The sequence below is a fragment of the Zeugodacus cucurbitae genome, chromosome 3 (genome assembly GCF_028554725.1).
Source record: "Zeugodacus cucurbitae isolate PBARC_wt_2022May chromosome 3, idZeuCucr1.2, whole genome shotgun sequence".
Lineage (NCBI taxonomy): Eukaryota > Metazoa > Arthropoda > Insecta > Diptera > Tephritidae > Zeugodacus > Zeugodacus cucurbitae.
Genome location: NC_071668.1, coordinates 31,100,201 through 31,123,466, shown reverse-complemented (window position 1 = coordinate 31,123,466; position 23,266 = coordinate 31,100,201). Strand labels below are relative to the sequence as shown.

At 36.5% G+C, this 23,266-nt stretch overlaps 3 protein-coding genes across 4 annotated transcripts in view; 1 reads left to right on the top strand and 2 right to left on the bottom strand.

Annotated features, from left to right (window-relative positions):
- Positions 1-23,266, top strand: part of LOC105219547 (nitric oxide synthase-like) — a 174,514-nt gene that overhangs the window by 119,573 nt on the left and 31,675 nt on the right. The gene's annotated exons all lie outside the window — the stretch shown is intronic.
- Positions 13,226-15,237, bottom strand: LOC105219545 (juvenile hormone esterase). Its single transcript, XM_011195763.3, has 4 exons — positions 14,181-15,237; positions 13,803-14,117; positions 13,546-13,672; positions 13,226-13,467 (listed from the first exon to the last, which is right to left on the bottom strand). The coding sequence occupies exons 1-4, from the start codon at positions 15,193-15,195 to the stop codon at positions 13,248-13,250; spliced, it is 1,677 nt and encodes a 558-aa protein (XP_011194065.2). The 5' UTR covers positions 15,196-15,237; the 3' UTR covers positions 13,226-13,247.
- On the bottom strand, positions 17,582-20,386 carry LOC114804940 (juvenile hormone esterase). Its single transcript, XM_029045148.2, has 4 exons — positions 19,341-20,386; positions 18,964-19,278; positions 17,937-18,063; positions 17,582-17,860 (listed from the first exon to the last, which is right to left on the bottom strand). Exons 1-4 carry the CDS (start codon positions 20,332-20,334, stop codon positions 17,626-17,628), a joined length of 1,671 nt encoding a protein of 556 aa, XP_028900981.2. The 5' UTR covers positions 20,335-20,386; the 3' UTR covers positions 17,582-17,625.

The following is a 23,266-nucleotide window of genomic DNA, read 5'->3' as shown; positions in this document are numbered from 1 at the left end:
ATTAGCTTGGAGGATGGGATCATGTGTAGAAGTTCACGCAAGTGAGGAAAGTTTTTGATTGTCACTCACTTGGGAGTGGCCAGAAACGATTCTTCTCCACATGGTTCAAGCAGCTCACGACTTCCGGTTTTAGACCAAGTATCCTCTGGGTAGCCAACAGACATCCGTTTGAAGGCGAGCTAAAGTGAGAAGGCGAAGCCCGCTTATGCGGTTGTGCGTAGGGTTTGGGACCCACCACATAAAAACACCCCCCAATGAAAAATCTACGAAAGCCTCGGATGAAACACCCCCCTTTTGATGACGACCCCTGCAAACGTTTTAAGGATAATGATATAAGGGCATGCACCTGGAATGTCCGGACCCTTAATTGGGAAGGTGCCTCTGCCCAGCTGGTTGATGTCCTCATACGACTTAAGGCTGACATCACCGCCATCCAAGAAGTGCGATGGACGGGACAAGGACGGAAGAAGGTGGGTTCTTGTGACATCTACTACAGCGGCCATATAAAGGAGCGCAAATTTGGTGTTGGATTTGTGGTGGGAGAGAGACTCCGTCGCAGAGTCCTGGCATTCACCCCGGTGGATGAACGTCTAGCCACAATCCGCATCAAAGCGAGGTTCTTCAACATATCGCTGATTTGCGCCCACGCCCCAACGGAAGAGAAGGACGATGTGACCAAAGATGCTTTCTATGAGCGCCTAGAACGCACCTATGAGCGCTGCCCCCGCCACGATGTAAAAGTCGTGCTTGGTGATTTTAACGCCAGGGTGGGTAAAGAAGGTGTCTTTGGCACAACAGTCGGAAAATTCAGCCTCCATGACGAAACATCGCCAAACGGCCTGAGGCTGATCGACTTCGCTGGGGCCCGAAATATGGTCGTCTGTAGTACCAGATTCCAGCATAAGAAAATACATCAAGCTACTTGGCTGTCTCCTGATCGAAACACACGGAACCAAATCGATCACGTTGTGATAGACGGAAGACATGTCTCCTGTGTTTTAGACGTGCGTACGCTCCGAGCACCAAATATAGACTCGGACCATTATCTGGTCGCAGCGAAGATACGCACCCGCCTCTGTGCAGCAAAGAATGCCCGTCAACAAACACAAGGAAGGTTCGACGTCGAAAAGCTGCAATCGCAACAGACAGCCACGAAATACTCTACTCGACTTGCACTCCTGCTCTCTGAGAGCACTCATCAGCATCTCGGTATAAGGGAACTGTGGAACGGCATCTCAAACTCACTGCGTACCGCTGCAGCCGAAACAATTGGTTTTCGGCAACGACAAAAAACAAGCTGGTACGATGAGGAGTGCCGTCTCGCAGCGGAGAGAAAACAGACTGCTTACCTCGCAACATTGCAAACGACCACAACACGTGCGGGATGGGATAGATACCGAGAGCTGAAGAGGGAAGCGAGACGCATTTGCAGACAAAAAAAGAAAGAGGCCGAAATGCGTGAGTACGAAGAGCTTGAGAAGCTGGCAGACAGAGGGAATGCTCGAAAATTTTATGAAAAAATGAAGCGACTTAACGAAGGTTTCAAGACCGGAGCATCCTCATGTAGAGACCAAGGTGGTAATCTGGTAACCGATGTCCAGGGCATACTGGAATTATGGAGGGAACACTTCTCCGACCTGCTGAATGGCAGTGAGAGTACAACACCAGGAGATGGCGAACCCGATCCCCCAATCGATGACGATGGAACATATGTTCCATTACCCGACCATGAAGAAATTCGAATAGCAATTACCCGCTTGAAGAACAACAAAGCAGCGGGGGCCGATAGATTACCGGCAGAACTATTCAAATACGGCGGCGAAGAACTGATAAGGTGCATGCATCAGCTTCTTTGCAGAATATGGTCGGAAGAAAGCATGCCTGACGATTGGAATCTCAGTGTGCTCTGCCCAATCCATAAAAAGGGAGATCCCACAATCTGCGCCAATTACCGTGGGATCAGCCTCCTAAATATCGCATACAAGGTTCTATCGAGCGTATTGTGTGAAAGACTAAAGCCCACCGTCAACAAACTGATTGGACCTTATCAGTGTGGCTTTAGACCTGGAAAATAAACAACAGACCAGATATTCACCATGCGCCAAATTTTGGAGAAGACCCGTGAAAAGAGGATCGACACACACCATCTATTTGTCGACTTTAAAGCTGCTTTCGACAGCACGAAAAGGAGTTGCCTTTACGCCGCGATGTCTGAATTTGGTATCCCCGCAAAACTAATACGGCTGTGTAAATTGACGTTGAGCATCACCAAAAGCTCCGTCATGATTGGGAAGGACCTCTCCGAGCCGTTCGATACCAAACGAGGTTTCAGACAAGGTGACTCACTATCGTGCGACTTCTTTAACCTGATGCTGGAAAAAATTATAAGAGCTGCAGAGCTAAACCGAGAAGGTACAATCTTCTACAAGAGTGTACAGCTCCTGGCGTACGCCGATGATATTGATATCATCGGAAGCAACAACCGCGCCGTTTGTTCTGCTTTTTCCCGCATGGATAAGGAGGCGAAGCGAATGGGTCTGGAGGTGAATGAGGACAAGACGAAATATCTCCTGTCATCAAACAAACAGTCGGCGCATTCGCGTCTTGGCTCCCTCATCACTGTTGACAGTCATAACTTCGAGGTCGTAGATAATTTCGTATGCCTGGGAACCAGCATCAACAACACGAACAATGTCAGCCTCGAAATCCAGCGCAGAATAACTCTTGCCAACAGGTGCTACTTTGGACTGAGTAGGCAATTGAACAGTAAAGTCCTCTCTCAACGAACCAAAATCAAGCTCTACAAGTCGCTTATCATTCCCGTCCTGCTTTACGGTGCAGAAGCTTGGACGATGTCAACATCAGATGAGACGACACTAGGAGTTTTCGAGAGGAAAATTTTGCGCAAGATTTATGGTCCTCAGAACATTGGCAACGGCGAATACCGCAGACGATGGAACGATGAGCTGTACGAGTTATACGACGACATTGACATAGTTCAGCGAATAAAAAGACAGCGGCTACGCTGGCTAGGTCATGTTGTCCGAATGGACGAAAACACTCCAGCCCTGAAAGTGTTCGATGCAGTACCCGCCGGAGGAAGCCGAGGAAGGGGAAGGCCTCCACTCCGTTGGAGGGACCAGGTGGAGAGCGACCTGGTTACACTTGGGATCTCCAACTGGCGCCGAACTGCGAAGGAGAGAGACAGGTGGCGCACTATCGTCGATTCGGCTATAACCGGCTAAACGGTTGCAACGCCAATCACATACATACATTTATTAGCTCCTCCCAGCTGAATTTCCTTAAGCAATTTAGTAAATATTTTGTATTATACCTAGGACAACCGAGTTGGTCAGCTAAATGTTGAGTCAAATATACATTATCTATATCGTAGTGATTTGTGGCACTCCCACTTATCGCGATAACACCATGAAACAACCCCTTGGATAACGGTGATGCTAAATGCAATAAGATTGCCATACTACCGGCACTCATACCCAAGAGTGTAACCCTCGTTGGGTCACCACCAAAGTTTCTAATATATTCCTGCACCCATTTGAGCGCCAATACTTGATCAAAGTAACCAAAATTGCCATTTGCCTCAGGAGTGCCCATACTTAGGAATCCAAAAGCGTCCAGACGAAAATTAACACCAACCATTACTATATCCGCATCAAGAAGATTTTTTGGGCTGCCAAAGTATTTAGTATTTTAAACTAAATTTTAGTGAGCTTCAAATCATATCAAGACGGTAGATAAACGATAAACACGATATCGGATGATGAATAAGCACAGTTCTTCTTCTTTTAAAATGGAAATCCCTTAATTTTAAACGAAGATCTTAGATATGTGAGTTTGGTTTTGATTGTCTTCGGACGCTAAGTTAATGGCAACAGAAAACGATTAAATTCGGTCTAAACTACACACGACCATTATCAAAGCTACAATAAACACGAGGCTGCTATTATCGATAAACATCTATACTGAAAATATACCAATTCACTTCCTCACGAATTTAGTTATCACCAGTAGTATCTTAGAGTCAGATAAGTACGTAATCTTCGCACTGAGCAAACAGTATATCTCTTCATTAATACAGTCACCGTGAATAGGCGATAATGATGATGACGCAAGTATGGGGGACTATGCACGTTGTAATCAATATAACTATCTGCGGAATTTTATAACCATAAATACTTCCAAATATGGTTTTTTTTTTTAAGTTTTAATTGAGGAACCGTCTATTCCATAATCGATCGGCTGTTATACAATTTTGTTTTTGTTTTTCATACGAAGTTGAAAAGTTTCAACAGCTGATTGCTATTTTCTCAACCGACACCGACATCTACCGACGAGTATTACTGATATTGGACAACTCGCATTTCATTTTCAACTCGATTATAATTCGACTAAAAATTAATGTGGAACAAGTAAGAAAGGGCTAAGTTCGGATGTAACCGAACATTTAATACTCTCGCAATTTATTGAAGAAATCTTATTTGCATAACACACAAGCATAAGTTATAAAGATAACACAATTCGACCCATATATTGGGAATAAAGTTCAATAGAATAACGAAAATCATCATAAATAGTATATGGAGACTGAGGTAATTCCTAAACCGATTTCACTCGTTTTCACCATACAATGTATCGAAGACTATACACTTCCTTAATTTAATATTACTTATAATTAGGTATATGGGATCTGGTTACCATTTCAGGTACAGAGAGAAACTGTTATAAGAAAAAAATTCAGAGGGAATGAATTACATTAAAATATCTGAGGGATTTACCTAAGTATATTTTCGGGGAAAAATTACCCTTAGGCACTGAGTTCTTCATGTTCGATTTCAGGGGCCTTCAAAAGTCATGGTTCGATTTTGACAATTTTTCACAAGTGATGCAACATATCATATACAGTGTTGGTGTAAAGTGAACCAATTTCGTCCATTTTTCACACGTGTCATCAGGGTGTCAAGAAAATATTATATACCAAATTTCATTGAAAACTGTCTAGTAGTTCCTGAGATATGGTTTTTGACCCATAAGTGGGCGATAAAAAAATCTCAGTGCAGCTTCCTTCTGCCATTTCTATGTAAAATTTGGTGTTTCTGACGTTTTTCGTTAGTGAGTTAACGCACTTTTAGTAATTTTCAACCTAGCCTTTGTATGGGAGGTGGGCGCGGTTATTATCCAATTTCTTTCATTTTCGGACTGTATAAGGAAATGGCTAAAAGAAACGACTGCAGAAAGTTTGATTTATATAGCTTTATTGGTTTGCGAGTTAATTACAAAAAACCTATTTGGGGGTGGGGTCACGCCCACTTTTCCAAAAAAATTACATCCAAATGTGCCCCTCCCTAATGGGATAATATGTTCCAAATTTTATTTTCATAACTTTATTTATAGCTTAGTTATGACACTGTATAGGTTTTCGGTTTCCGCCATTTTGTGGGCGTGGCAGTAGACCGATTTTGCCCATTTTCGAAAGCATATGTTCCAAGTTTCATTAAGATATCTTAATTTTTACTCAAGTTATCGCTTGCACGGACAGACGGACGGACAGACATCCGGATTTCAAATCCACTCGTCATCCTGATCATTTATGTATATATAACCCCATATCTAACTCTTATATTTCTTGATGACAAAAACAACCGTTAGGTGAACAAAACTATTATACTCTGTGCAACAGGTTGCGAGAGTATAAAAACGAAAATCATCATAAATAGTATATGGGGACTGAGGTAATTCCTGAACCGATTCCATTCATTTTCTCCAGCAAGGTGCACTATATCGAAGACTATACGCTTTTTCTAAGATATCTCACATATTAACCAATACATATATGCGGAATAAAGCAAACCGTATTTTTGAAAAACCTATAATTAGGTAGTGTGGAGTTAGAAGATGTTATGACCCGATTTTAATAATTTTTTGAACAGAACACTATTAGAAAAAAAGCAATTTCCTCTGAATTACATTAAATTATCTAAGAGATTTGCCCATATTTTCGGTTAAAATTTACCCTTAGGCGCTGAGTTCAACATGTTCGATATCTCGGGCCTTGAAAAGTTATAGTCCGTTTTCGACAATTTGTTCACAAATGAAGCCAGATATGATATATACTATTTGTGTAAAGTTTTATTCTGCTATCTTCATTGGTTCTTTATGTATATATTACTAGCAGACCCGGCGAACTTCGTACCGCCTTAGCGTAAATTTGGTGGTAAATTTTCAGGCATTTTTTTTTTCTCCGTAAGAAACATCCTCAAACCCCCTGGAATACACACAAAAAAGAATCAGCCAAATAGGTCAAGCCGGCTTCATGCTATGTCGTGACAACGGAAAACGGGTTTAATTTTTCGTTTTTGTGGCTAAGGTATACATTAAATTTGTAAATTTTTCAATGCAGAGAAAAAATTCTTACGCATAAAGACGAAAACGTTATACCTTCTTTAAAGTCGAGGTTGATTTATGTTAAGCAGCATGATAACAACTCACACTACTTTTAATTGCAAGTGAGTGGGGATAATCCAGCAATTTTAAATAGTCTGTGAGATAATTGAATACGTCATCCTGGTTTGTAGCTGTGTCAACTCTCCTGAAATTCTAAATTGTCGCATAAAGATCGAAGAGATTCTTGTTTTTTTACCACCAATATAGGTCATTCAAGCAGTCATTTATGGTTATCATATTGTGGTTTCATGTCAGGAAAAACACGATGAATAAGCTTCTTCTTTGAGTCAATGAAGTGACAGAAATATGTTGGAAATGTTATTAATCCATTGAGGTGTCAACTGGGACCCTACCATTTCCAACTGCTTCTACAATCGCAATTTGATATTGTTGCAAAATTAGTGGTATGTTAGTTGTTTATTGGCGAATCTTTATGTGTCGCCATAAAGTAGATGATTTTAATCATGCGATTATCCAGGAAGAGTCTGACGTAAATCACCTGCCAATAGAATCATGGCTCCACCAAAAAAGTTTTGGTTGTCGCGTAAATCTTTTGAAGTCCTTCGCAGTGCCTCCAGCGACTTCATGAATATCTGGAAAATCTTCGCTATAGCGCTACTTCTGACGATTTTGCAGACTGGTATTTCTTCGATTTGCAATTTAGGAATAATTTCAAGGCCGAATGTGACGTTGGTTTGCCTACTAACAGTTGCCAAGTTGCCCCTATTCCCGTTAACATTAGTGGTGAAAATGAGAGAAATTGGTTCAGGAATTACATCAGCCCTTATATACTTTATATGATGATTTTATATTGGACTTTATGCCGAATATATGGGTCAAATTGTGTGTTTTCTTAAAAAAATTAATGTTCGGTTGCACTTAGCCTTTCCTTATTTGTTACAAATTGTTTAGGGCTATCGACACAACCTTATACAGTTAGACACTGACAAAAATATTTCAACAAAGCAACAATGACAACTTTTTCAGGACCTTATACTTCAAGGAATATTGCAAAAAAAGAATTAGCGAAATCCGTTCAGCTGTTCTCGAGATATGCGCTTAGCAACACATTTTGCGATTCATTTTAAATTAATTTTTCTTAAATGCGTTTTTTAATACTTCACTATTTAATTTTTTATAATTTTCCAACATACAAACCTTGTCCTAACAATAAAGAATTCATAAAACCAAGAATCATCGGATTTGGTGCAATCGTTCGAAAGTTATAGATGTGTTTTGTTAGAAAAAAGTACAAAGACAATAAGAAAAGCAAATCAAGCAACGGTGCGTTGCTGCAAAATAAGTAACTGTAAAACAGAGTAAATATAGTTGACACTGTATTTACATATCTACATACATGCATACATACGGCAATTTATGCGAGAATTTGATTGTGCTGTTTAGCGTTATTTCACTTGTTCTGCGATCATTTATATATGCACACTTTTTTGCTTTGTACTTTACTTCAATAAGTTATGTAGTAAAAGATGCGATAGATAGAAGAGAGAGAGTGCATACATATGTATGTACTTTACTTCATTACGTTATGCTGGAAAATATGTGCAGAGATGGAAGAGAGAGAGAGTGCGTGCCACAAACGATAAAGAGCACACGCACACACACAAAGCGCGCTTCGCTGTAGACTGCGTTTGGTGAACGAAAAACCTTATGCTTGCAATATTTTTGATTTTTCAAAAACTGCAACCCGAAAGAAAAAGGATTTGATTTCGGAAAATTAAAAAAATAAGTATGCCACTCACGAGCCTAGAGCAAATGCTTTATTAAAAAAAAAAAATTATAAAAATCGCTTCAGAACTTTAGGAGATTAGCCGTTACAAACATTTTTCATATAAGCGATTTTATATATGTAATTAGTATAGATAAAGTGAAGGAATCAGATGGAATTCAAAATTGAGTTATAAGGAAAGTAGTCGTGGTTGTGAACCGATTTTGTCCGTATTATCAGGGTGTCAAGAAAATAGTAAATACCGAATTTTATTGAAATCTGTCGAGTAGTTCCTGAGATATGGCTTTTGACCCATAAGTTGGCGATCTCTCGCCCATTTTCCATTTTGTAAAAAATCTGAGTGCAGCTTCGTTCTGCTATTTCTTCTGTAAAATTTAGTGTTTCTGACGTTTTTCGTTAGTGAGTTAACTTACTTTTAGTAATTTTCAACCTAACCTTTGTATGGGAGGTGGGCGTGGTTATTATCCGATTTCAACTATTTTCATGTTGTGTGGTAGGGTAAAAGAATCGACTGCAGAAAGTTTGGTTTATATAGCTTCATTGGATTGCGAGATATATACAAATAACCGATTAGGAGGCGAGGTCACGCCCAATTCCCCAAAAAAATTACATCCAAATATGCCCCTTCCTAGTGCGATCCTTTATTCCAAATTTACCTGTTATAACTTTATTTATGGCTTAGTTATGACACTTTATGTGTTTTTGGTTTTCGTCATTTTGTGGGCGTGGCAAGGGTCCGATTTTGCCCATTTTCGAAAGCAAGGGTCAAAAGGAACATGTGTTCCACGTTTCATTAAGATATCTCCATTTTTACTAAAGTTATCGCTTGCACGTACAGACGGACGGACAGACATCCGGATTGCAACTACTCTCGTCATCCTGATCATTTATATATATATAACCCCATATCTAACTCTTTTATTTCTTGGTGACACAAACAACCGTTATGTGAACAAAACTAGAATATTCTCTTAGCAACTTTTGTTGCGAGAGTATAATAATGAGATTTTTATTTTGTATGGTAAATCGATCATAATCAGCGTTTTAATCGAGCAAAAGGGCTAATTGATTGATGAATTAGCGCCTGTGCGAAAAGGCTATTAGGCGAACTATATTTATACTCTCGCAATATTATTGATTTAAGTTTATTATTGTAATATAACAGAGTTTGACACGCATGTTCGGAATAAAGTCTACCAGAATTATGAAAATCATTGTATACTATAGTATATTCGGGCTAGGATAATGTCTAAAGTTATATGTTTTAAGCGATATACATACATATATACATATTTTATCATATATTTTACCTATTCTTAACACAGAGGCACATTCTTATAAGTAAAATATACCCTTTGAGCTTCTTTGAGATATTTATTTTTTATTTTCGGCAATGCTCCTTATATGAGGCTTGAAGTTATAGTCCAATTTCGACAATCTTATGCTATATTTGTACAAAGGGAGAATCCTTTCCGAATCAGATGGAATCCAAAATTGTGTTATGTGCAAAGTAGGCGTACAATTATAAATATGTATATAATTTTAGCCAATATATGAACAAAAGTTGGATAAAATTGGTCCAGAACTTGACCTATTGTAATTTTAATTTCCACTATGGAAATGTCATATTTTCTCGCGCGATACTGCGGGAAAATCAAACGAGTTTGATTTTCAAACATTGACTGCGGTGCGACGACGTCGAAATGAACGCATTATCGCAATATATGTGCTTACATTGGACATATGTATACATTTTCCAACATATGTTTGAATTTGTGATATGCCCGCATTTAACGCACTGCATCGCCTGCACCTCATTTTTCGTGTCTGCGCTGGACATGGCGTTATGTTTACAAAATCACTTAAACTAGAGCAGACATCACTTTTTATACTCTCGCAACAAAGTTGCTAAAGAGAGTATTATAGTTTTGTTCACATAACGGTTGTTTGTGTCACCCAGAAAAAAAGAGTTATACTACGTTCGGACCGACATTGAAAACATGTTTTCATTGAAAAAAGGATTTTCGTTCGAAAACTTGTGTTTTCATCTATGCAAAATCTGTCAAATGAAATCTCAGTTTTCGCTGAAAACTTCTTGAAAACTTACATTCCACTCATTATAATCGATGTCTGCTCTAGTTTAGTCAATATAATTGGAAGACATATTTTGCCATCCCCAAATTGTCAGCTGATATTTGTTTACATTTTAAAAAATAATGAAGAAAAAGCAAAAGTACAAAAAAAGAAATTCCTGGAGGAGAGAGCTCCTAATTGAATTGTGGCAAAATAAGGTGTGTGTGCCCAGAAAAAATAGCCACATTTTAGAAGAAATGGCAGTGGAGTTGCAGCAACAAGGTGTGCTATTCACAGCGGCCTAAATTAATTAATTTTCAGAGTCAGAAGGATGTCGCATAATTCATTAAATGAACGAAAGTTTTCTTTAAAAAACACAGATCCATTTCGATAGCAATCATGTTGCCAAGAATTATTCTTACGTTGCTGGAATTAATAATATTTAATTGAAAACATGTGCATCAGTAAAAACCTATTCAAACTTTTGTCCAACATGGTTTAATCGGCGTTCCAAGTTCCTTTATTATACGTATTAGGATTAAACGTTGTTTGTTCAACTCTTCTATCTTTTTTGCAAGGCAAAGGAGCTGGGTAGTAAGAGTCTCCATAAATTCTCTTGAAGAATCATCGTTGCGCAAGGTATTTATGTGGCTTTTCAAAGCCAATACCTTCATTATTAAAATTTTCTTGTCGTGATTCTATAAAATACGATCATTAATCTTACCATTTTCATTGCTCAAAATGTAAACAAACAAATAAATTTGTGAATTGTCAATGAAAACACAAAATGTCGGTCAGAACGACTTTGGTTCCACAATCCACAAATTGTGTTTTCAAGAGGTTTTCAATGCCGGTACGAACGTAGTATTAGATATGGGGTTATATATATATAAATGATCACGACGACGAGTGGAGTTGAAATCCGGATGTCTGTCCGTCCGTCTGCCCGTGCAAGCGATAACTTGAGTAAACATTGAGATATCTTAATGAAACTTGGTACACATATTCATTGGCACCCTGAGGAGGTTGGTATTGAAAATGGGCGATATCGGACCATTGCCACGCCCACAAAATGGCGAAAACCGAAAACATATATAATAATTTTGGGAAAGTGGGAGTGACCCCGCCCCCTATTAAGTTTTGTATACATATCTATATTACTATAACTATATAACTATTAAAGCTGTATAAACCTAACTATCTATAGTCGTTTCTTTTTGCCATATCCTTATATATTTCTAAAATGGAAGAAATCGGATCAAAACCTACGCGCCTACCTCCCATACAATGGTTATGTTGAAAACTACTAAAAATGCTTTAATTCACTAAGAAAAAAAACAGTAGAAACCTTAAATTACATGGTAAAGATGGTACAAAAGAGCTGCACTCAAAGTGGTAAACAAAATTTGAAATGGGCGTGGCTCCTCCCCCTTATGGCTCAAAAACCATATCTCCTAAACTGCTCGGCCAATTTCAATGAAATTCGGTTTGTAATATTTTCCTGAAATCGGTCCATGAATTACCCAGCCCCCATATACTATATGTACTGACTTTTATTTCCTAATCGACTTTATGAAGAATGTGTGGGTAAAATTGTGTAATATAACACACAAAAATTAAATTAAATAAATAAATTGCGAGAGTATATAATGTTCGGTTACACTCGATCTTAGCCCTTCCTTACTTGTTTATATAAAACTTGTGTGGGTTGTATGTATGTTGCGAGAGATTATAAAATGGGGTTAAACAAATTTAAAATATTTATATTACTTAAGATTATGTGGTATTTGGTAGTGAAAAGTGAAGCAACTGCATCACTTAGGAAAGCTTTGTTTGGTTAAAAAAAGTGTTTGGATAAAATATTTAGGTAACAATATCACGAGAATAAATCCACAAATAATACATAAGTTTCCGGAGATTCTTATTTGCCTTCTGATAAGAGTTTGTACTAGAATAACCGAACCTAATTACAATTAACAAGTAAGGCATTTAATTTAGTCCGTGACCCCAAAAACCTCTACGCAAAGTGATTCAAGCGAAATTGCAGTCCGCCATATTGGTTTTCTGGTTTGATGGGGTTAAATGGACCTCGGAAACATAAGGTACACATAGTAATATCCTCATTTTGATTCCGTTTTCAAATCGCAAAACAACTTCTGTAAACTTTTTCGTTTTTAATTACTCAAAAATAATCAAACCGTATGAAGCAAGGCGGAAATTATGTTATGTGTACGGAGAAGATGTGTTGACCGAACGCCAATGCAAAAATCGGTTTGCAAAATTTCGTTCCGGCAATTTGAATATGGATGATGCACAACTCTCTTGGAAGAACTATTGAAGCAGATTTGGATAAAATAAAGTTGTTGAAATTTGATTCGTCACATTAACGACTGTGATTTAGTGATCAAACGTCAAATAAGGGATAAGTTATTGAAGCACATTTGAGCTTTTGACCGACAGTACAACAACTAACTCTGCAAAGTATTGTTATCAGTTGGACAAATTGAGTGATGCACTCAAATAGAAGAGGTCAGAATTGATCAATAGAAAAGGTGTAGTGTTACACCAGGATCATTTTCCAGACTTGGCACTTACGTACTATTACGGTCTCCGTGCAAAATTTATTGGATGGAAGAACCTTTAACTCGAAGCAGGACATCAAAAACCACTTGGACCAGATCAAAAATAGTATGAAATTATTTCATACAATACACAATATTGTAAAATTAAATTGCACTAAAGAACGACCCAATATATGTTTGGATCAAAATCATTTTGAGGGTGTTGATGCGTTTATTTACAAGGTATACGTTTTTATTGTTTCAATATTTTTTCGAGTTATCATTTCCACGGCACAATTAATATTTTGCTTAATTTTGATCCTTTATACATATATCATTTCATCATCATTTATAATTAAGCAACAAAAAAAGATATTAATAATAAGATGATAATGAGTTTTTTATTACAACAATACATTCCAAACTATTGTAAAGAATAACAATACCACGACAGGCAACCTAATTCCAGCAGAATTTTCTTTAAGTGGGAATAATTCATCCCAAAGAGCGTAACGATCCTGATAGAATGCTCCACCCATATACGGCTGCTTATCCATATACAAAACTACTGTTTCATTGGCAGTGGCGGGAATCCAAGTTATATTTTCTATAAGTGGTGGTTTGCTGAAATACAACAAACCAAGTATACACATAAAACGCTGAAATGTTGACAATAAAATAAATAGACAATTGGTGCCTTACCCGTTTGCTGCAAATTCGCTAAACATATTCACAAGGCGATCTATCATAAATATATCCGGTGAATTTTCATCCACCTTGTAAAGATCACTTGGTATAATATAAAGGAATCCATCGGTATGACCAGTACCTTTGAAAACACAAATACACAAGCATTAATATGTTTAAAATAAAAATATTTCGAAAGTTTAATAATTTGCATGCTTTTTAAAAGACTATATTGTTTTCGATTTATCTATACGCATATAAATATCACCCACCTCGTGGCTTTCCGAAATGATCCAAATACAACGATTTGTCTCCCACATAATCGAAACGGTAAAAATATACATCTGTATGATTTTTAGCCAACTCCACTAATCGATGCACTCCGTGTCCAATAACACTGTCCGATTGAATACGACCAAAGGTCTCTAAATTGGATGTGCTTATGCTGGTTGTGTTGTAATAAAACTCTCGTATTTTCTGTGCTCTCGTGTCATTATTTCCACTGCTTTTAAATTCAAAGAAGTCCGACACATAAAGTCCAAAATTCTCATTGATGTCATCAAACAAATCGGTCCTGTTTTCAATTTCTGTAAACAATGCATTTTTTAGTCAATTTGTTTTGTTTGTAATAATTAGTATTATTCACTCACTATAGGGATCGAAATCTAGCTCATCTCGATAAAGTCCTACAATTAGCGGCACACGATTAAATCGGTTGTTTCGAATCGCCTCAGTCGGATGTTCTAGCAGAAAGACGCCATCAATTTCATAATTCCATTTAACATTTATCAGACCATATTTTTCATATTTTGCCGATGTATTTATTAGCTCCTCCCAGCTAAATTTCCTTAAGCAATTTAGTAAATATTTTGTATTATACCTAGGACAACCGAGTTGGTCAGCTAAATGTTGAGTCAAATATACATTATCTATATCGTAGTGATTTGTTGCACTCCCACTTATCGCGATAACACCATGAAACAACCCCTTGGATAACGGTGATGCTAAATGCAATGAGATTGCCATACTACCGGCACTCATACCCAAGAGTGTAACCCTCGTTGGGTCACCACCAAAGTTTCTAATATGTTCCTGCACCCATTTGAGCGCCAATACTTGATCAAAGTAACCAAAATTGCCATTTGCCTCAGGTGTGCCCATACTTAGGAATCCAAAAGCGTCCAGACGAAAATTAACACCAACCATTACTATATCCGCATCAAGAAGATTTTGCGGACTGCCAGAGTATTTAGTACTTGCGGTGCCCATGACGTTGGCACCGCCATGTATATACACCACAACAGGATTCGAAGCTGTTACATTTATAGTAAAAACATTCAGCGACAAACAATTCTCGTCCATTGGCCGAAAGATTGAATCTTGCGGACATGAAGGGCCATCATCCAAAGCATCTATAGTATCGTTCCATGCTTCGACTGGTTCGGGTGCAGCAAAACGCCTTAGTCCGATCGGTGGTTTAGCATAATATATGCCACGATATGAGTAGATATTTCGTCCTTTACGCGATATAAGCACATTTCCACGAATTTTGCCGAGTGAAGTTTCTATAACTGGTGCTTCGGTTGATGAAATAGCTTGTGAGTGCGCAAGTGGCACAAAAAGTAGCAAACAGCAGCAAAGAAGCATATAGACACGTCTTAACATTACGGCAATTCTTAACTGACTAAATAGTTGTGGATTGGTTAACTGACTTAAATAGAATCGAGTATAACCGAACTAAGTTATGTTGAACTTAAGATGAGTTCGTACTATATTTTAGTGAAGGTAGATAAACGATAAACACAATATATGACGAATAAATATATTCATATGTAGTTTTTCTTATCGTTGTTGCACTTCCACTCATATAATACTTATGTGTGCTTCTATTTTATGAATAATAATATTATCAGTTTAATCAATTTAATAAAATGACGGCAATTTTAAATTGGAAATCCCTTAATTTTAAACGAATATCTTAGATATGTGACTGACTTTGGACGATAAGTTAATGGCAAAAAAACGATTATGTTCGGACGAAACTGCACACGAGCATTACTAAAGCTATAATAAATCTTAGCACCCTCAGATTTATTATCGATAAACATCTATACCAAAAATATACAAATTCATTTCCTAACGAAATTAGTTATCACTAGTAGTATCTTAGCGTCAGATAAGTAATCTTCAGAGTGAGCAATCAGCACATCTCTTCATTAATACAGTGACGGTGAACAGGCGATTGTGATAACAATGAAGAGGTTGATAATGACGCAAGTACATATGTACTACTATGCACGTCGTAATCAGTATAACTATCTGCGGAATTTCATTCAATATTATTGATTTAATATTATTATTGTAAGTTAAGAGAATGTTAGGAATAAAGTCTAACAGAATTACGAAAATCATTATATACTATAGTATATGAGGTCTGGAATAATAGCTACATTGTAACCAAATTTATGTGTTTACTTAATGTTATTGTTATTGTTAATGTAATGTTATGATATGTTATCTCACCTTTTTAGCGGTATATACATAATAAGCTCAAAGGAAGTTTGAATCCTAATATGGGTGCTAGGGGAAGTATTTAACCGATTTTAACCATTTTTGGAATATAAGCTCATTATAGAAATATAATATAGTAAAACATTTCCTCTCCAATACATACTCTCGCAACAAAGTTGCTAAGAGTATAATAGTTTGGTTGTTTGTAACACCTAAAACTAAACGAGTTAGAAAATAACCCTTATCTACATATACATATATTAAACTGATCTGGGTGACGAGTACAGTTGAAATTCGGATGTCTGTCCGTCCGTCTGTCTGTGAAAGTGATAATTTGAGTAAAAATGGAGATATATTAAGGAAACTTGGTACACATATTCCTTGGCATCCTGAGGAGGTTGGTATTGCACATGGGCGTAATTGGCCCATTGCCCCAAATTACCGATAACCGAAAACATATAATGAGCTATAATTATATCACATTAGGGAGCGGCATATAGGTTTTTTGTATATATCTAGCAAACCATTTAAACCAAACTTTCTGCAGTCATTTCCCATTTATGTATCCCATTACACACCAATAAAATAGGTGAAATCGGAAATGGAAATAATCAACTCACTAACGGAAAAACATCAGAAACACAAAATTTTGAAGAAGAAATGACAGAAGAAAGCTGCACTCAGATTAAAAAAATGGAGAATGGGCGTGGCGGTGGCCATATCTCAGAAACTCGAACGATTTCAATAAAATTCAGTACATAATATTTTCTTTAAAACCTGATGACGCGAAAGGAAAATTGGCTAAATTGGTTTACAACCACGCCTATTTCCCATATAACTCAATTTTTAATTCCAACTAATTCGTTCCTGAATATAGTGAAATAAAACTTTACATAAATACTGGGTTGAGCTGTGACATCGCTTGTGGAAAAATTGTCGAGATCGGAATATAACTTTTCAAGGTCCCTAATATCGAACATGAAGAACTCAGTGCCTAATGATAATTTTGCACCGAAAATATCGGTAAATCTCTCAGATCTTTTTATTTGATTCAGAGGGAATCTTTTTCTTGTAATAGTGCGTCTTTGTACAAAAATGCTTAAAATCAGGTCATAACTTCATCTAGCTCCCCCATTACCTAATAATAAGGTTTTAAAAAATACGGTGGGCTATATTCCATATATCTTAGCAAAATTAAGTGAGCAAAGAACCTTGAATTTTCCTTGGTGGTGAGTGAAATCGGTTCAGGAATTACCTCAGCCCTCATATACTATTTATGATGATTTTCGTTTTTCTATTGCACTTTATGCGGAATATATGGGTCAAATTGTAAGTTATCTTAATAAAACTTCACCAATAAATTGCGACAGTGTAAAATGTTCTGTTGCACCCGAACTTAGCCTTTCCCTACTTGTAGAGTATAACCTTTGCATAGGTTATATGTTAGGAGAGATTAAAATGCGAGAAAATTGTGAGAGTTATTATTATCAAATCGAGCCACCCAGAAATCAGATCCATAATGAAAGAACAAAAGTGTACATAAATTTTCATAGTTAATGTAATAATTCTTCCTAATGAATTGATTTATAATAATTTACTCTGACATAAAAAAGGCCAAAGGAGTGCAAATGAGAATAACAATATGGCGGGAATTGATATTCCAGCGCCACTTTTTTCTATTGGAAACAACTCATCCCATAATGCGTAACGCTCTACTTCGAACTGTTCACCCATACGAACTTTCCGATCATTGTACAGAACTACCGTTTCATTGGCGGTTGAAGGCGTCCAAGTAATGTTGTCTATAATTGGAGGCTCACTGTAATTTAGATAATAAAGCAACAAAGAATACTGAATACATTGCTCCTATTTTATTCAAAGTAATTTATACTTACCCTTTTGCAGCAAAAGAGGCGAATAGGTTAACCATGCGATCAATCATAAAAATATCGGTAGAATTATTCTCCACTTGAAATGTTTTCTTAGGTAAAATATATATTAGGTCATCAGCATGGCACACACCTTTATAAGAATATAAAGAAAATGGTATGTTAAACTTTCTAAACACACACACTTGTTAGTGTGTTACTCCAGAAATACTAGTGTACCTCGTTTGACTTTATTTCAAAAGTATGCATATCTCCGCAACTAATGCCGAGCTCATTTTACAGAAAATATCAATAATATGTGCCTTTGGGCATTATAGAATTTTTTTTTTGTTTTTCATAATATGCTTAAGGTATTTCGATGACAATTAGTCGATAATGCTAAAAAGTAAAATTACTATAACATATATAATAAAGATGTGTTTAAAGTGGTTTGGTGGGCTTCAAAATATCCGATATATATATAATAGATATACTATATCCTTTGGAATTTCCGCCCATCAGGTCACGTCAATAAAAATTAACATATATAATAAAGATGTGGCTAAAGTGGTTTGGTGGGCTTCAAAATATCCAATATATATATAATAGATATACTATATCCTTTGGAATTTCCGCCCATCAGGTCACGTCAGTTTAAATGTAGATCTTTAAACACATTTATCCAAAAAGTCGGTGGACACGATTTCTCGAAAAGTTATGAAGTGATTTTTTCAAATTTTACACACATCTTTGAAATAACATTATCTAGTATAATGAACGAAGGATTTTTTTATATTTATAACAACTAACAAAAAATCAGTTTTTTGGTAAAAATTCAAAAATTTCAAATTTCAATATTTTCTTTTTTCCTTCGTTCATTAACTAGATTTATCCATTTAATATCGTCATATTTTTCATTTATTGATTTTAAATAAACCAATTATGAGTTATGATGTCCACCACAAGACCTGTTTTTTTTAATTGTAATAAAACCCTTGTTATTAGCCTTTGAACCACCTAACCTTAAATAAAGTAAAATCATATGTTTTCTTACCTTTCGCCTTTTCAGCGCCATTTGAGTATAATGATTTGTCGCCAATATAATCAAAGCGATAATAATAAACGTTTGTATATTTTTTTGCCAGTTTCACCAATCTGTATACACCATGCCCGATAAGACCATCCGATTTCATTTTGCCAAGACCGGCGAGGTTATATTTGTTTATGGTTTTGTTGTTATAGTAAAACTCACGGATACGTGCCATCCTCTCGTCGTTGTTATCAGTGATTTTAAATTGCAGAAAATCAGTTGCATAAAGTCCAAAATTATCATTCATATCGTCAAGCAAGTCGTTACTGCCTTCTAACCCTAGATTATGATTTGCTTTAATTTATTCATTTGATCATTAAAATTTTTAGCAGACAACTCACTCTCGGGTTCGAAATCAAATTCATTTAGTGTTACTCCGGCAATAATTGGCACACGATTAAATCGATTGTTGAAAATTGCCTCACTTGGGTGCTCTAATAGAAATTTACCATCGATTTCATAATTCCAGTTTATATTCGCCATACCATATGGTTCCCAACTATCGGTTATATTCACTATTCGCTGCCAACTAATCTGTCTGAGGCAATTCAGTAAGTATTGTGTATTGTATCTGGGACAACCAAGATCATAAGCTAATTTCCGGCTCCAATATACATTATCTATGTCATAATGATTTGTTGCACTGCCACTCATTGCAATGGCTCCATGAAACAAACCTTTCGACATTGGTGATGTCAAGTGCAGGGTAACCGCCATGCTGCCCGCACTCTCCCCGATAATAGTCACCCTGGAGACGTCACCACCAAAGTTTTTAATATGCTGTTGTACCCATTTCAGTGCCAACACTTGATCCAAATATCCATAATTTCCACTGGCCTCATATGTTTTCGTACTTAGGAAACCGAATGCTCCTAAGCGGAAGGAAATACTAACTAGAACCACATCCTCATCGAGCAAATACTGAGGACCTCCCCCATATTCACTATGTGCGCTTCCATGTATATTTGCACCACCATGTATGTATACTATAACTGGATTTGATGCTGTTACATTAACAGTATATACATTTAAATTTAGACAGTCCTCATCTATTGTCTCCATGGTAAAACTTTGTGGGCACGAGGGTCCATCGTTTGATGCATTTAATGTTTCGTTCCATGCTTCTACAGGTTCTGGTGCTGCAAATCGTCTCAATTCTGTCGGTGGTTTAGCATAATGTATACCCCGATAAGCGTAGATATCTCGCCCTTTACGCGATGTAAACACATTACCACTTATTTTTCCCAGCGAAGTTTCTATAATTGGTGTCTGTTGGTGCGAAACTTGCACGCAAAACAAAAAGAAACTTAAAAGTGTAATTGGTTTCAGTCTCATAACTTGCGAGCGTTACCTAACTGACTGATTGAAATATATTGAATGAAAAGTACTTCTGGGGCCCTATTTATACGATGATAACAAGTAATTTAGTATAGCACTTAAGAAATCAATATATTTCTTTGTTTGTACGTCCCGTATGTGTTAATTTAACTAACTACTTGTTTGTATTTGGAAGAAAGCTACATATATATTAAAATCGCAATAGAGATATTGAATTATTAACAAAACATTGGATTCAATTGTTCCGCTTCATGACGCGTGATTAATTCTTTTTTTTTTAATTTTCTTTGCAAAAATGTGTCCATCAGTGACAATTAGAGAAATATTACAAAAATACATAGATGTAGTAATATGATGAGAATAAAATCATCAATAATAAGTTTCCGGAGATTTTTATTCACATTCTGGTTAGAGTTTGTACCAGTTATAAATATTGGTTGAATAACCAAGATTTAGCTTAAAAGAAAAATTATTATTTTATTTAATATTTATCTTAATTATTTAAAATTTGTCATATTTTTGATGTTATAATTGATATTATTTCAAATAATAATAATAATCAAATAATAATTACATATAATGGTGCTAAACATGTAAATGTCAGTGAGGATTGAGTGCTTAAGACTACTAGCCCGACTTTAAAATATAGTCCTTTGTGAAGCCTGAATCCCCCAAAGATTCTCAATAAGGAGTCGACAAAGCGCCCTGAACCTACTACAATCTGCAGAGATTTTTAAATTCTATATTCGATATTTCGCGATCCTGCTAAATAGTTTTGTGAGACTAAAATATTTTTTGAATGGATAATTAAAGTAAAAATATATTGGAGCAAGTAAGGAAAGGCTAAGTTGGGGTGCAACCGAACATTTTATACTCTCGCAAATTATAGCTATATTTTTAATAAGATAACACACAATTTGATCCATATATTCGGCATAAAGTCCAATAGAAAAACGAAAATCATCATATATAGTATATAGGCTAAGGTAATTCCTGAACCGCTTTCACTGATTTTCATCACCAACATACATTACAACTAAAATTATATGCTCATTTGATTTAGCTAAGATATCTCACATTTTAACCGATATATGCGAAATAAAGTCTACCGTATGACCCGATTTTAACCATTTCTGGTACAGAGACACACTATTAGAAGAAAAATATTTCCTCTGAATTAAATTAAGATATCTGAGAGATTTACCGATATTTTCGGTGAAAAATTATCCAAAGGCACTGAATTCTTCCTATTCGATATCCGGGGCATTGGAAAGTTATATTCTAGTATAGATTTCGACAATATTTTCAAAAGTGATGCCACAGATCATATGTTTTTTCATATTTTTCCAAAGTTTTATTCCGCTATCTTCATTGATTCCTTATGTATCTATACTACTATTATAAAGAGGAATGTTTGTGATGAAGAAACTCAAAAACTACTGTGCCGATTTCAGTTCTTTCACCATTGGAAAGCTACATTCACCCTGAGTAACGTAGGTGATATTTATTGCTAGAAAGGGATCGTTAGGGATCGTTATTAAAACTTAACTAACGTAATCCAAAGTGTAAAATAAGGGCCCATAACGCCTTTCGTCGCATGAGCTGCGGAAACTATTGATGATGGAACAAAAGTATGTTCTACAATATTAAATAGCATATAAATATCAAAAAACAAAAATAAAAATATCGCGAGAGCACATATCTATCTAACTCTTGTAGTTATGTCGCAATACGTGACGTATACAGTGGGGAGCAAAACCGTCAACATGTTTACTGAATGCGACTAAAGGTCCTTATATCTTTTTTTCTACTAGCAGTATCGGCAACATTTATACACCAAAATAAAGATAATAATTCAATTTATTAAAAATAGAAAACAGAACAGTTTTTTTTTATTCTTGAACGAAAATATACGATAAATTCCATTTACAAGTCATTTTGACAGTTTTGCACTTATACACTTAGACCTAAGTTCTTCACAGGGCTTAGTACTTTGTCCATAGACCTTTATTTTTTATTACGCTTTTTATGCGTCTGGGCATACTTTCAACCAAGTTTTCAATAATCGAGTGGGGTATATTTCTCCACTCCGTCTGTACCCGACTCCACAGTTCGTCCATGTTGGAAGGCGGATCTCGATACTTAGCCAGCTGCTGCTTAACGTATGCCCACAGATTTTCTATCGGGTTAAGGTCGGGACTTTGTGCTGGCCATTTGAAAGTTTTAAAACTTTGATTTTGGAGCCATTCTTGGACAATTTTCGCCGTATGTTTCGGGTCGCCATCTTGTTGAAAAATTATTTCCTCCGCTGGATAGGCACATTCGTCCACGAAGTCAGGCAACTGTGAATTTAGAATATGCAGATATATCTCCTTATTCATTATTCCACTTATTCTAAACAAAGGACCAATATGCCACCACGTGAAGCAACCCCAAATCATCAAACTTCCGCTACCGAATTTGACAGTTTGCTTTACCTGTCCACGCTGAAGCTTTTCTTGCGGACGATGCCAAAAATATGCCTTACCATCAGATTGATACCTGTTAATTTTCGTCTCATCTGACCATATAACCCTTTTCCAGTCCTCAATTGTCCAATCTTTCCGTTCTCGGCAAAAATGAAGTCTAGCTTTAACATTTCGTTCAGATAAAGCAGGTTTTTTTTGTTTAACCGCAGCAACCATACCAATTTTATTTAAAGAGCGTCGAACTGTCCATGTACTCGCTTGAAGTTCTAACTTTGCAGCAGCTTCTCGAGGAGTCCTACATTCATTTTTGCGTAATAATCGCTAAACAGCACGGGCATCACCATCGGTAAGCTTCCGCGGGCGGCCTCCAGCGTTTACAACTTGGACAATATTTTGTCTTTTCTTCACATTTATTACCGTTTGTCGACTTATATTTAACTTTTCAGCAATTTTCCTAGCTG